This window comes from Colias croceus, chromosome 25 (genome assembly GCF_905220415.1).
Source record: "Colias croceus chromosome 25, ilColCroc2.1".
Lineage (NCBI taxonomy): Eukaryota > Metazoa > Arthropoda > Insecta > Lepidoptera > Pieridae > Colias > Colias croceus.
Genome location: NC_059561.1, coordinates 5,909,877 through 5,927,249, shown reverse-complemented (window position 1 = coordinate 5,927,249; position 17,373 = coordinate 5,909,877). Strand labels below are relative to the sequence as shown.

General features: G+C 31.2%; 1 protein-coding gene across 1 annotated transcript in view; it reads right to left on the bottom strand.

Annotated features, from left to right (window-relative positions):
- The window catches only part of LOC123703062 (pikachurin-like), a 145,350-nt gene that overhangs the window by 46,261 nt on the left and 81,716 nt on the right, over positions 1-17,373 (bottom strand). The window contains exon 3 of the mRNA XM_045650938.1: positions 9,254-9,370. Coding sequence (XP_045506894.1) covers positions 9,254-9,370 — 117 coding nt within the window. The remainder of the gene's footprint in view (positions 1-9,253; positions 9,371-17,373) is intronic.

Below are 17,373 nucleotides of genomic sequence, written 5' to 3'. Positions count from 1 at the left end.
GCGACACATCTGTTGAAAGGTGAATGTGAAGCTGCATTTTGATAGGGTTGTCAAAAGTACAATTTCTATTGGAAAATACAATGAAATTGTACATTTATGAAATAAGAGTACGATAAGAGTTTGATTTAGATTATATCTATAGAAAAGTAATATTTGGTATTCACAATGATACTTAAACAAAAGGCTTGTATAACAGTTTTAAATTTTAAATAAAATATTGAATATTAATGAAATGAAAAAAAAAATAGAATGATAACTTCAAGTATCGACTTGAGACACATGCTATATGCTAGGTACATTATGAAAAACATAACCTGGAGAGTCAAGAAATTAAATTAAATAATCTTTTCCACGACTTAACATAAGTTGTACAGAAAACTATCTCGGTAAAATGTTGCTGAATTATACTTGTTCAGACAATAAAATGCAACCTAAGATGGTGTCAAAGATAACTACATCGTGAGCTTTATTCAGTTAAAAATCACGAGTTAAAAGACAGCAACACAAAAACTACAGATAGAAGAAAAGCACAGCTAAAACTTCAAAAATATCATTATTATCAGTATAAATATTAAATTATGTTGCTGCTTTACACACTACCATGAATGGTATAACCATAGTCCCTGAAGCATGATAACAAGTGCAAGTTTATAGATGTCACATAGCGTCGAAAGTTTTAGTTGAACAAATAAATTACAATAAAAATTTAACCCTGCCTTCTTGGTTTCGTTGTTATTTCTTACACTTTATTTCAGTCTCGCTTCCATCGTAAATCATACTATCCCATTAAGTTTACGACTCCAAGTTTTGTTTCGAGTAGGTACATAAGACGTATGCGGTTTCTTATATTATAGTCTATTTGCATAGCTTGCGTCGTAAAAAATTTAAGTGTCGACTTTATAGACACCTGAATAAATAATTTACTACGTTCTGTAAATTTTAAAAGATTGAAAATGAACATGAATGTATGACTTCAGTATAAAATAAATTTCCATGTTAAACAGGATGTTTGAATTAAAGAAGGAAATGGTGAATTCTTGGAATACCGAGTGTATGTTCACGGTAAGTAGATTAAGAGCTTTCTCGTAGATACTCCTCATTCCATGGAATTTATTTAATCCTGAAGATCTTGATTGACTGATAACATTTTAAATATCTTCTGATTACTGATTTTCTAATCGACAATTTAAGTTCCTATTTTATATTTTCTTTTATATGTACGATACAAGAAATATTTTTTATCCAAATAATTATCATGCTAATTTTAATAACGTTAGGCCTATTAAATTGCCGTCTATCTATACTAATATTATAAAGAGGAAAGGTTTGTAATTATGTATGTATGTATGGTTTTCACGCATAAACTACTGGACCGATTTTGATGAAATTTGGCACACACAATCTTTAGACCCTGAGAAAGAACATAGGCTACCTTTTATTACGAAATATGTACCACGGGCGAAGCCGGGGCGGACCGCTAGTATTTTAATAAAGAGGAGGTAATTATCTAAACGACAAGAATTAATATTCTTTTCATCTTTCTATTTACAGACTACAATAAACACAGACTAAACTTAAAATTTTCCCATTTAAATCTAACAAATATTAATACAAAAATGTCCATTCAAATCAATACCAAAGAACCACATTGTTTCATTTACAAATAACAGGGGAATATCTAAACACAAATATTGCAATGAATGGAAACCGAGCTTCGTTAAATAAACAAAAAAGTAAATGAAAAAAAGTATATTTGAGTAAAGTCTAGCGCGCTTTGCAATTTGTTACTTGTATCTGATACTTGTAAATAAAACATGCAAATATTTTTAGAAATGATTGCAAAATATTTAATATTGTTTTGAAGGTAACAAGCTAATTATTAAAGAAAAAAGTGTATGAAATTGTATCGAGGAATCGTAAATGCAAATCGTATCGGACATTAATTAGGAGCTAAGGTAGTATTTTTAGTGTTCATTTAATAGATCTGAATGTCGGTATAACACCTATTCATTATGAAACTTTCAAAATATACAAACATTTTCAAACAATGTTAAAAGAAATAATTAGTAAGAAACATTGATGTTCAACCAAACTACAGTTCGTGTTGATAGAAGTTAATACACATAATAATCTTTGTTTATACTTATAGTACGTTAAAGTCTAAGTAGGGGGCTATCAATTACATATAAGCTATAGCTGTGCCACGCGGTTTCACCCGCGTGGCTCCGCTCTTGTTGGTCTTAGCGTGATGATATATTATAGCCTATATTACTCGTGGATAATGTAGCTTTCGAATGGTGAAAGAATTTTTTAAATCGGTCCAGTGGTTTATGAGCATATTCATTACAATCAAACAAACAAACATAGTTTTCCTCTTTATAATATAGATGAATATTTGTTTTTATAAACATTTATTTGAAACAATTAATCCGGAGACAATTATTTAAGTTTATCAACAAACAATACAACTGATTCTTCCTTTTCCATTCTTATGTAATCTTTTATCTAAATAAACTTTCCTTCTTCTAATTCAATCATGCCATACAAACGACATCCAATTCCATTGAATCCCGCAAATCGCTAACTTGACGAGGAACTTTCGAAAACTCTTCATAATCGCTATGCAGCCATCGACTTAAGGCCAGTGCATACAATCAGCACGTTTTGTACGGGAACACTCGTTTGCCGGCGCGAGGAATTCAAGTGTCATTATCGTTGAAATGGCAGTTAAGAAACACAGGAATTCAGTTTTGCTATAGTGCACAACTGGGTTTAACTAGGTGTCGTTTTTAACTGGGCTGTGGATGTGGAAGTTTGGTTTTATGACGGAGTTAATTATGATTTATTAATATAGGGTATTTGTGTTATTTGGATTTTAGAAATAGAGCTCTACGACCAAGAGATTCTGAACTCAAACATAATATATCAGCTCAACGACAAAATTTATAGTATTTTTAGTTGATATACTCTACGAAGATTAATTCTAAAATAAAAGAAGCGAAACATTTAATAATAGTCAATAAAAGTTAGCGCAAGTCAAACATTTTATGACGTTTATTTAATAAAACATACTTTATACTTCTTATCTATTAACTTTCACATGAAATAAAAGGGTTATTGTAAATTTGCCACAAAGTTAATTCGTCACCTAAAAAAGTATGTGTAAATTTGCCACACTTTTATTTTTTTAAAGTTAATTCGTCACAATTTAATATCAAGTATTGTAAATTCGTCACATCGATAATTTAAGTACAGATAGCAATAAAATTCAACAATAAATTAATTTAAAATGTTTATTTCTTAATCAGTTTTAGATTTTCAACCTTACATGTAAAGAAATCACAGTCAAATTGGATGACGATGGACTTTGTAAAAACATAAGGAAAAGCATAACAAAGATAAATTTTGCTAAAAGCCAAGGAACATCTATTTTGTATATACTTATATTCTAAAAATTCACAGCAGTTATAAAGAGTATTACTTAACATCTACATTATTCTACATAGGTAATGGTAAAAATCATAGTTCTCTCTATAAATATTTTTAAAATGTAATGAAATGAGAGCGGCTCTAAAATATTTATCACAATCGTATAAAAATAAGGATAAAATATTTTTCACCTATTTTGTATACAGGGTGTAAGGGACAGCCTCCCGAAAACTTTAACCATGGAATCATTCTGAGCAACTTTCCCAAAGAAACCATATTGCGGAAATGAAAAAAAAAATTCGGCTTCCCATACAAAATTTTCGAGTGAGATGCTAATTTTGTATGGGAGGTTGAAATTTTTTTTTTCATTTCCACGATATGCTTTCTTTGAGAAAGTTGCTCAGAATGATTCCATGGTTAAAGTTTTCGGGTGACTATCACTTACACCCTGAATGTTCTAAAAATATACAACAGTTATAAAAAATATTACTTAACATCTATATTATTCTACATAGGTAATCGTAAAAATCTCAGTTCTCTCTATAAATATTTTTAAAATGCAATGAACTAAAAGCGGCTCTACAATATTTATAACAATCCTATAAAAATAAGGATAAAATATTATTCTTTTATTTTAACAAGTAAAGATATTGCTCTTAATTTACTTAAATCATATCCTATAATATTAGAAAAACACAAAGCAAATAAAAATCAAAACTCAAACAGACTACTTAGCGCGTTTCATGATCATGACACTTAATAAATTACAGTTAAAATCACATTAATTATTTTTATAAGTCAACTTTCGTTTTCCATAAAAATAAAAATTCTAATACATATAAAATCATTTCAAACTTTTAAAAAGCGCAAATCAATTTGACTCAATAATGAATTTACCTTATGTTATTGATGAATTTACCTTATGTGAATGATGACTGTAATATTAAAATGTAAATCATTATATTGCTGGTTTCATCGCAGGCTGAAAGGTAGATATAATTCACTTGCCTTGCTTGCTGGCGGTACTTTACTACTTGTGGCAAATTTACAATAACCCGAATATACCTGTGACGAACTTACACATACTTTTTAAGGCATGTGACGAATTTACTTTCAATGTATGGAGTTTTAAAAACGTGACGAATTAACTTTGTGGCAAATTTACAATAACCCAAATAAATAAAATAAACCATGAAATAATAATTCAATAGGCGCTCATTAAATTGAGTTTCTTTGAAACCGCTTCGCGTCTATACGTTCACGATAAAGTATTGAATATTCTTAAGGAATTCCGTTTATTGCTATTGAAGAATGAGAACGATTGAATTCACTATTATAATAGGAATTTCTGTTCCGGTTAGTTTAAAATATATAGACTGAATGGGATGGTGTAATAAGATTAGAATGAAGAACATTTAAAAATAAAAAGGTTGAATAACACCTTTTTATTTGGGTTATTGTAAATTTGCCACAAAGTTAATTCGTCACGTTTTTAAAACTCCATACATTGAAAGTAAATTCGTCACATGCCTTAAAAAGTATGTGTAAGTTCGTCACAGGTATATTCGGGTTATTGTAAATTTGCCACAAGTAGTAAAGTACCGCCAGCAAGCAAGGCAAGTGAATTATATCTACCTTTCAGCCTGCGATGAAACCAGCAATATAATGATTTACATTTTAATATTACAGTCATCATTCACATAAGGTAAATTCATCAATAACATAAGGTAAATTCATTATTGAGTCAAATTGATTTGCGCTTTTTAAAAGTTTGAAATGATTTTATATGTATTAGAATTTTTATTTTTATGGAAAACGAAAGTTGACTTATAAAAATAATTAATGTGATTTTAACTGTAATTTATTAAGTGTCATGATCATGAAACGCGCTAAGTAGTCTGTTTGAGTTTTGATTTTTATTTGCTTTGTGTTTTTCTAATATTATAGGATATGATTTAAGTAAATTAAGAGCAATATCTTTACTTGTTAAAATAAAAGAATAATATTTTATCCTTATTTTTATAGGATTGTTATAAATATTGTAGAGCCGCTTTTAGTTCATTGCATTTTAAAAATATTTATAGAGAGAACTGAGATTTTTACGATTACCTATGTAGAATAATATAGATGTTAAGTAATATTTTTTATAACTGTTGTATATTTTTAGAACATTCAGGGTGTAAGTGATAGTCACCCGAAAACTTTAACCATGGAATCATTCTGAGCAACTTTCTCAAAGAAAGCATATCGTGGAAATGAAAAAAAAAATTTCAACCTCCCATACAAAATTAGCATCTCACTCGAAAATTTTGTATGGGAAGCCGAATTTTTTTTTTCATTTCCGCAATATGGTTTCTTTGGGAAAGTTGCTCAGAATGATTCCATGGTTAAAGTTTTCGGGAGGCTGTCCCTTACACCCTGTATACAAAATAGGTGAAAAATATTTTATCCTTATTTTTATACGATTGTGATAAATATTTTAGAGCCGCTCTCATTTCATTACATTTTAAAAATATTTATAGAGAGAACTATGATTTTTACCATTACCTATGTAGAATAATGTAGATGTTAAGTAATACTCTTTATAACTGCTGTGAATTTTTAGAATATAAGTATATACAAAATAGATGTTCCTTGGCTTTTAGCAAAATTTATCTTTGTTATGCTTTTCCTTATGTTTTTACAAAGTCCATCGTCATCCAATTTGACTGTGATTTCTTTACATGTAAGGTTGAAAATCTAAAACTGATTAAGAAATAAACATTTTAAATTAATTTATTGTTGAATTTTATTGCTATCTGTACTTAAATTATCGATGTGACGAATTTACAATACTTGATATTAAATTGTGACGAATTAACTTTAAAAAAATAAAAGTGTGGCAAATTTACACATACTTTTTTAGGTGACGAATTAACTTTGTGGCAAATTTACAATAACCCATTTATTATTTGTGAAATAGAATGTAAGTTCCGCAAGTTTCCCGTATCAAACAGGATTAGGGTTCTGAGAATATAACTATAGTATAGAAAATAGTAGAATTAACGTTACATACGTTATTATACCTATAATAACGTATGTAACGTTACATCTCTCTCTTTTGATTCTATATTAACCAATACGTTTCAAGGAATTCTAATATATGTAGATACGGGCGAACTGAGCTCCATCAAATTTATCGTCATTATACAGGTAATTTTGATCCGACAGCAATTATTATACACAGCCCTTTTATTGAACCTATTAATAGGTTTCATACATATTATGTCACACTAAGAGCAGGTTTATATGTAAGCTTTTTGAATAACAACACGGCTGATAGTCTTTATAACAGTGGTTATTTCACTAAAATTGTTAAGATAAACATGCAGATAACGGTGAACGACTTTGTGATTTTAAACGACAAATTATTACTGCATATCTTCATGACTAGTTAATTGTTACTGTATAACTGTATCCTACTTGTTGCGTTAGTTCCATTTCATAACACTATCACACACCAAATCCTTTCATCCCTATTTCCAACCAAAAAACAACCGAGAGCATCCCAAATTCTAAAAGCTCAACCATTTAGAACGGGCAAACACATCTGAAATTGTAAAAAGGCTCATGTAGAGAGGCTATTAATCACAACATCTGTAGACAACATTTATCATACAACTCTGTGCTTTTATTAATGTCGGACATTTTTCCAATACTCCGACAATTTAGGCTTTGGCGCAATCAATTCTGCCACTTGAAACCGTTGTGGGCATTAGATTGATGTTAGGTATCTGTTTATGTTTATCCCGCTAGTACTAATGATTGGGAAGATAAATTTGTCTTTTATATCCTCAATGTATCTTACATTGAGGAATAACAGCAGTTCAATAATATGAAGTTTTCTTTCAACATACTATACAGTTTGTGAAATGTCATAGTTTATTTTAGATACAGCCCCCCTAGACAAGTGGCTTTCTATTAGCGTAACGTTTGATAGAATAGATTATGAATGTATGAGATTGACGTAAGCTGTCGATACATTTATCTACAGCTTATGTCAATCTTATACATTCATAATCTATTCTATCAAACGTTACGCTAATAGAAAGCCACTTGTCTAACCCCCCAGTTCTGTCCAGTATTTATAAGACTTTAAGTTAGTTTGGATGTTCTGGAAAATAACTCGAGTAACTAGTGAATATTAATGAATATCCAATGTATTGTTTATGTACAATGTAAGTTAAGTTATTGTCAATTTTTTGGATATGTATTGACTTTAGTGTTATGTATTACTTTGGTGTCGATTATGACTTGAGACTAATCATAGGAGACCCATACGAAGAAACAAGATTTTAGAATATAAACAGAAAAATATAACGATTGAGGCGGAACATGGTTTGCTGATTAAGTCATACATAACGAAAGTAGTTGAGAGTTAATTTTTTTTTTTTTTTTTTTTGTTAATGATTGCAAATTAGCACTTTAAAAACAAAAACACATTTTGAAATATACACGATCCGCAGATAATAGATTTCATCCTCTAAACAACAATTATTCAAATCCTAAATATCTTTTCCGTTGCGATTAATTCACCCCCTCATTTATCAAACCGCATCTGCTACATTATAACGTCGTAGTACTCGTAGCAATCGCGTAGCACGTAGCCGGCAGTGTAGCCACAGTTCTACGTGCCGTCTTGTAAGTTACGAACACTACTCAGATTTCATACATTTCTATGTAATCTGTGCTGATATTTGGAAGTGCTTTATTTGTCGTACAAATCAGATATGTATGCAGCTAGTATGTAATAATTTTAAAGATGATTACGTGAGTGTAATAAACGTGGAAAAAATCTTTTTTTAAGCAATTGCATAGCTTCTATCATTGCATAGGCTTTGAGCGCGGGGACCGAATCCAGAAATTGAGTAACGAAAAACCTCACGCTCCCCACTCCGACAGGCACGGAGGTGTGGCTTGAAGGCATGCTATGCAATAGCTTTACCGCGGCAGTCCCCGAGTGCCACACGTATTTTTATTTTGTTTGTTTAATTTTAATATCAATAAGACGGTTATTGCTCACGATAAACAGCCCTGTCACAGACAAATTGTCACATAGTTAATTACTAGAATAATAAAAAAGCTATATTATTCTGTATCAAAAGATAAGAAGAATAAATCGTAGGAATTTGTGTTACTTGCTTCTTTACTAATGAGCCTAATTACTTAGGTACTGCTAATAGCAAATCACTCAACGCTAATCTTCCAAGTTTACAAAAGTTACTACTTCGCTACTACAGCACTAATCTTTTAATTAACCTAAGTATTTATAATGAGATTTAAACCTAGTGTTAGGAATTAGGGTTCATAGTAATTATATTACTATCGATTACGAGGCGTAGGTTTAAAAACTGGTTTTTGTTTGACCAGTTCTTAATTAATTAATTTACACATTGTAGTTCTCGTTTGTGTGAAGTTTACTATACAAAAACAAATCAGCATAATCAAAACATCAATTCTTTAAAACTACGCAACGGATTTTGATGCGGTTTTTTTTAATACATAAGTGATTCTCGAGAAAGGTATATACTATATAGGTAATTTATTAGATTTTAAACAAAGCGGAGCAAGCTCTCCGCCTGCAAGCTACTGTATTATATTAAAACCTATCTAATGATGATGTATTGAAACCTGTTGTAATGTATTACTATTTTTTAAATACATTTTATATTAATAATTTTACCATTGACTCTAGTAACTGTTTTACTTTCCTAGCCTTTAAGTCGTTCTATATTTTTTACCTCAATAAGAGAAAACTACATGCATCAATCGCCGAACAACTCACCTAAACAGCCGTAGCCGTCTACATGAAGCACGTAGCCCGGGCCGCATCCGCACTCGTATGTCCCGTCGTGCAGCTCGCGACACAGCTGCTCGCAGGGGCTGCCTTCCCCGCACCGCCCTGGAATGGGGACTTTTGTTATGGGATATCTATACTATATATTTTAATATTATAAAGCTGAAGAGTTTGTTTGTTTGAACGCGCTAATCTCGGGAACTACTGGTCCGAATTGAAAAATTCTTTCGGTGTTAGATAGCCTATTTATCGAGGAAGGTTATAGGCTATATATCATCACACTGACCAACATGAACGGAGCCACGCCAATGCGGGTGAAACCGCGGAGCATAGCTAGTGTAAGTTCAAGTGAGAATTAGATCGATTCCACTCACACACATACTTATGATATAGTTAGGTGCATACATAATATGTTTATTAGAATTAAATAATTCCTAAGTTAAGGAATAGCGTGTGTTTAATTGTATACAGTCGACTAATTAATAAATTCTTTGTAGATAAATCACCACTAACACACATTTAGGTCGGTCATTGACGTCCCTATTTTTACATGGATCGAATTATTCTGTACTATTTCGAGGAAAACAGTGCAAATACACAAATATATATAGAAGTAGATTAAAATATTGGATGTAGGACCTAAATTATAAATTAAGACGTAAAACATTCAATTCAAATATACGATTTTAGCATAAACATAAAATACGCAAACGAAGTCTAAAAGGTTGTATATTAAATTTCGCTTTTCCATGTATAAATCCCGAAATAAAGTTTTAAATATTTAGTCAATTTATGCTGATACGTTAAACAACACGATAAATATTCAGAATCTATAGTAACGCAAATAAAATCTAAAAATGGAATAGGCAAATGAATTCGCAAACAATTCCGAGTTATCAAACGACATTTAATCGAACGGTGATAATAAACAACTGAGTTTACCGATATATCGATTTTGATAAAAATACAAAATGTCCGATGGTTTTTGCGCCGAAAATTGCTAAAGATTTTTCCTACTAGTATGATTAATGGCACGGACTATAAAATTGTTCAAAGAGCGAACCGATATTTAGTTCAATATGGCTTTATATAAAAAAGGTATGAAATAACCGTTGAGATTTTTAAGCAAATAAATTAATTGGTGTATGTAAAAATTAATGTATCTACACCAATTTTTATTTACAATGTCGTAAAGCTTTAATGATCTACTGTATATTAATATACATAGTTATTACATTACAATGGAGATATTTCAACATAATGAACAAGGACTTTCAACGAACAATATCTCCCAGGCATATCGCTAGCTAGTCAAGACGTCATAAAATTAATAGACCCATTCCAATGGACCTCAGCTAGACGTCATTCAAGTAGGGACCGCAGACCTAACTACGAACTATCTGGGAGCATTTGTCTTCATGTAAAATAATAGAGCTGTCGGAGTGACGTGGGGCGATTACGGTATGATATGAGGATTTCGGTTGTTTACTTTTTATGAGAATATTCTACGAGGTTGAGAGGATGGTTACAGCGAATGGTTGCTATGGCAACGCGGTTAACAAAAAAAAAATTATCAAGGTTTGAACCAAGTTTGAACTAAGAAATCTGCCCTAAACATTTTGTGAAAAAGTAAAAACATACGAGGCATTGTAAAAAATATAGGTAGCATCGCGATTAATGGAAAATACGAGATATTATAATATAAGTAGTAGGTTTAATTGAATAAACGTTAATTTTATCTTTCTATTGTCTAAAAGCAGGGACTCTGGTTTGCAAAGTACTTATTTAAGTTATACTTTGCTCTGTTATTATTAGATACGAAAGTGAAACTCCTTATTCATTAATGAATAAACGGACGAGGTTTGAAAGTAATAACAAGCTAGTTTAGTAAATGTTTAGCGTATTTATTCTATAAACATTTACTTAACTAGCTTGTAGCGTATTTCTGCTTTGACAAATTTTAATAATTGTAGATTTTTTAACATCATAGACCATGATAATTAATGGTCATTGCTTGAGTATATTAATAAAAAAAGAAAAACAATTAAACGCAAGGAGAAATAGAAAAAGAGCATTAAAAAGTTTCCCTTCTGCCACATGACTGTAAACGTCATACGAGTGCAACTTGTACGTGTACTGCAGAGCAATTTAACTTTCACTTGAACAACGTTTGACAGTCTTCTTGAAAAGCTTATGATTAAAGTGTACTGTCTCCTTGTGAGGTATAAAGATGCATTTTACCTCGATATATTGATAGTTTTTTACCCGATTACGGCAAAGCAAAAGGAGGGTTATGATTTTGACAGGCTATGTATGTATGTATGTATGTATGTTCATCTGTTCCCTCGTAACGTCTAAACTACTTATCAGAATTTGACAAATGACATATCATTAGAAGCGTCTTAATTGTCCGCTGGAGGCTATATGGGGTTTCACAAAATCTAATGTGGCGTCCTCTATCGGACAAAACATACAAAGTATAAAAATAAAGTTAAGATAAATATCCCGTGTTTGGTATCATTTGAAAGCGCTTTCTTTGTACATTTTGAATATATATATTACTAGCATTTGCTCTTGCTCGTGACACGTTGTTGAAGTGCTACGGTAGATAGGTATATTAGGTATGTAACGTGTGACGTCGCCTTTCCAAACATGAAAATTTATCTTTACATAGTGGAATATTGCATACTTCAGAATAGTATTGTATGACATTATTGTCAATTTACAACGAAGGCATCTTGGTTGAGTCTACTGTGTCCATTTACTTGCAACTACATTAGCAACTTTGTTCAGTTCAGTATTCTGAAATCTTGTTTTATACTTTTTCAGCGCCGGTTATTGTCGTAGTTGGGTTTTAGTTTTTTCACTTTATATTATTGTATATCCTATTTCGTAATCAACTATACTCGAAATCGAGGTTGCAATATGTATAATACATGCTTTAAAACAACGGCTTCGCCCCGTATTCGAAGCAAATTCCCATGGGATTGAGATGTTTCAACGAAGTAAAAAGAAGTACTATTAACACAGTATTACAATATTATTTCTATTACCCTCTATAGTTCTATACCTCCTTTGCAGAAATAACAAAATATTACTCCGTTGCTACTTGAAAGAAAAACAATAAGCAAACAGATAGAGGATGTGTTTAATATATAGTTATTGACTGGTTTTCAAGTCTTAAGTGACCAGAGAAGTGATTTGAAAGTCCAATAATTCTACGTTCGTAGATTTACAATCGCAAAGTCCAAAGTGACTAGAGCAATGACCTGAAACTCATACATAAACGCGTAAGAACATTGGGCTACACTAAACCTTATTAGCGCCTATCCGTATTAACTATTCACGCTAAGAACACACATCCCTCCTTGTCATGCGATACATTACTGAAACAGCTTTTGTTTTGTAGGCGATCCGTCTTCACCATGTGGCTAATTGTAAGGATAGTGTATTTCTCTAGGAAATTACACGTATAATACAATCTGCAATGCAGATTCTGCATGACTTTATATTAGAGCGGTATAATTTTGTGTGAAAAGAACCGGTTAGTACTGGTATTCACTGCGTGACTTCTCATTGCTTTAATTATGGTGTCTTCGCGTATGTGAATAAACATATTTCAACAGAAAACATAAAAATATTATGTATTATGAAAATGTATCGGGATGATGAAAATTGTATATTTTTTAGACATCAAAATCGTATTAAAGTGCGATTTGTTCACGTGTCGATTTAGCATGACCTCGTAACATATTAAATACCATCTTATGATATAAATCACATACAAAAAACTCTTCAGGTTTATAATATTAGTATATATATGTAATTTAAATAAAAAAAATCGCAATTTGTAAGAGAAGAAAATTTGAGATAATCTGAGGAGTAACAGAAACTATTGAGTGCTTTTAAAAGCTCGGTTTTAGCCCGCTATTTGGTGCAAGGTATCGTAGGAATCGGATTTCGCTTTAGAGGTGTTCCAAAAGGGGTTTTTACGAAACACGTTTCCACATTTTAGTATTTGTTTTGTTGATTTTTGCGTTTTACTTTCAATAGAAAAGGTAAAGTCTGAGGCTGTCTCCGTTTGCCTAATTGTAAGATAAATTTTATAATGTTTTTGGCTGTGTGTTTTTTTTTTTGGCAATAAATTTCTTTTCTTTCTTCTTCTTTCTTCTTTCTTTCTTTCTTTCAAAGTTGAGCAGAATATTATAACTTGTTTTTTCAAACGTATTTTTCATATAAGTAAAAGTGTATTTAGAATTAACATAAAAGTATAAATAACTCTTTTATATTATGATTAGAAAGCGCAAAAGTTCTTAGATTTACTAGAAACATTAAATATATTCATGTTGTAGTTGGAATTTTTTAGACTGACCCAAAAACTTCCATAGATTGAATTATTCAGATTTTTAGAATCCTTTAGTTTCACGTTTCTGAGAAACTATGCATAAATAATATGCAAAATTGGCTTTCAGGTAAAACATATACTTATGCCTGAGTATACGTCCATTACAGTTAGTTATAAATATTTTTTCTAATATTCTTAAACTTTATTATAATGACACCATCAAATTTATAGAATAAATTGAAGGATAACAAAGAGCAGTTAGAGAGATTAAAATAAAAGATTAGGTAGACAATCTTATCGGCACCATAAAAGTAAATGGCATTCGTCGTTTCCTGTGTTAACATTATATAGAAGAGATATCGATTAAAGATACGGGTCTCAATGTCGTAGTCTTAAATTATTATTTTTATTCATTGAGATATACATATGGAGACGACACCGCCTACATCACTTATGTTCCGCTCAACATACGCCATATGGCGTAACTGCACGCTCATTTTTTATTTGTTTTAAAGTGAAACGCATCAAATATGCCTTCATGTGTGTTACCATATTGCACAAATAATACAAATAATACGGAAAAGTGCAAAGGAATAACTTTCATCGGTAAGTACCTAACTAGATAATAATTTTTAAAACTTAGTTAGAGCAAAAAAATGGCGCACAGATATTGTTCGTGGTGTCTCCTCCATACGTATTAATATTATCTCAATGTTTTTATTAGTCAATTTTGCATCCCTTAAAACAGTTTCCACGTATGATTACTCAGATAGAATTAATAATGTTATGAAAAATAAATAGTTAAATTATGAAACTCAAGTACAACATTCAACTTGTAAAAAAAGCTCATTGTAGGTATATTTTATTTTACGCAGACCTTTTAGCGCGATTTATTCATTCAATTATTTATTCCCGACGTTTCGAACTTTACAGAAAGCGTGGTCGAGGGCAAACTGAGATGGTTACATGTCTTGACAATGCTACAAAAACTACAATATGTTATTTATGGTACCTAGTATACTGTATATTATATTATCTGCTGTTCTACAGCTGAAGTAACTTCAGTGAAATTGTACAAAACAATAGGTTAAAAATACAGTTATTCAATCGCTTTTAAAATCAATTAAAACTATGTAATTTCTGAACAATTATCTAAAATCTCCGACAAAATCAGTAGGTACTACAAGATTCACATCTCGTCATCACTACAGTCTACATGTAATTAGCAATCCATCCGAAATCATCAAGCATTAATCACATAATTAGTATAATTAATACATGTTGGCGTATTAATGTGTTAATTAGCTACAGGTTATAATTGGTGGATCCTAATCTTCAACGTGATTTACGTCAACTCATTTATCTGCATTATGTATGTCTTATGTTTGCTTTGACGACGATCAAATACGGTAAAATATATGTATTTTGTAGAGCGATTGTTAGATGGAAAATATTTGGTTGAATTGTTATTAGTTACGTTATATTGTCTACATTGTAGACTCTACAAGGACTGCTTTTTCTTTCATTGATTTATGATGCTGACTGCTGAGTTACAACACATCAACAAATTGAAAACCTCCATTGTTTTTTTTACAGTCGGTTAGAAAACATTATGGTAACAAAGTTTAGTATTATCACCTATAATTAATATTTGCATTTTATATAAATATCGATTTAGCATTCGTTTTATCCAGGTAGTTTTTTATACAATAGAACAGTTAATTTATTCATTCAACTAATGTTAACACATTTTGACTTTGTGTTTATTATTTAGTATCGTGTACAGTCCTACGGACATTATTCCAATTCCCTTGAAAACAAACGATAGATAAATTCAATTATAACAATTTATATCCTCATATTCACGTACCTCAATCTCATGCATTGTTTGTTCTAATCAAACTTTCTTTTGCCATTTTTACTTTAATTACATCCCCGTTTCCCCATCGATTGTTACAATTCTTTGTACGATGTAATGGAATCACGATCAGTGAATTACGTCGGTTGTTACGGTATGATCGAACGAGATTGGAGACAAAAACACTGGGCTTTTTCGGAGCATCTCAACTAGCTATTTATCACGTACCTATACATGACACATGGAAGTCTCAATCTTTCTTTTGTAATTATTTGGAATTTTGTACGAAAGACTAGTCAATATGATAATCAGTACCAATTCCAATTTTACACATGCAATTTATTATTTATAAAATTAGGTAAGTTCTTAGTTCTTACGTTACTAACACATATTGCTCTATAAAATAGAAACCAAACAAAAAATTAAAACTTGAATTATTTATGATTGAATTATTTATGTGTAACTAATATGTTTAAATGAAAAACGTTAACTTCACAATATATTATTGCTACGATTTTTGTAATGTTTAACCATTCTTGATATACAGTTCATAATATGTTAAAAGTACAGTAAAACAGATCAGTAGCAGGTGGTTACAAATAAAAAACTTCGCGGTCTGACAGGAGACTAATCACCGAGGTGCCTGTGGGGAGAATCGATCGATAAAACTGATGTGAAATGCATCTGATCCATGCTTTTCAAACGATCATGGGAGTTTCACACTTTTCATATTTTAATAATATGATTGATTTTGATATGAAGCTCATGACCACGCTTACAGTAAAGTTTTCGAAACATATATTATGTCGGGATTAATAATACAATCCGCGTTTAAAATCCGTTATTATAAGTAAATGAATAACACTTGCGTTACATAAAATGCAGGAAAATTACATAATCATAGATTCACAATATACATGTAGAACGAAATACCTCATCCTAAAATACGCTAAAATTGTCACCTGACTACATTTGTACGTAACAACAAAGGTTTAAAATTACACACTCGAATCAAAATACCATTACGTAATTTACCGTATTTACCAAACTCATGCTTGTAAATCATTTCAACAATTAGGGACTACCATGCGATACTAGTTTACGTGATTTCACAATTACCCACCCATTATTTTAGTAGTTACGAATATTTTTGAAAGCTCACACACTATGGAAAACACGGAAAAGGACTTTTTATCTGTTATTTTCCATCACGTTTGACTAGTCTTTCTCTGGTCGGACTGGTGCACTTTACAAGTGACCACTACCATATCAGAAAATCATTTTGATAAATAAGTAGTTTACTTTTGTTCCTATTGTTTACTGATTGGTCAATGAAATTTGGCCGCCTTGTATTAACCGCCCTTAGATTTCTCCGTCTTAGATTTCATTTGCAGTGGAGACAATAGACTTAGTATTTCAGAAAACAAAGGATGACTTAGCTGTAAAGACAATCAGTAAATGAAACGTGAAATAACATAAGGAGATACGGAACAATACAATACTATTAGGTCACTTGCTTCTTATGGCCAAGCATATGAAAACTGACCGCCCCTTTGGTAGTGGTTGACGCGTGAGCGTAGAACCGAGGGGTCCTGGGTTCGATACCCGATGGAGACAAAAAAAAAATTGATCAGTGAAGCAGATGTATCCATAATGCATCCGCCTCTTAAAAAAAAGCCTATAAAAATAGTCTACAATACATCTAATTCTATTTTCTTTGCTTGCTATAGTTATCCTGAATACCTACGCTCATGGCGAGCAGTAATGAAATCACACCGCTCACTGAATCAGGTAACACATTTAGGGTTGCCAGATGGCCGTGAAATCCGGGAAGTCGATATATTGAGATATAACAACGTGTTAATAAAGTTATGTACCAGGCTGTGAACAAATTTGATTTCAATG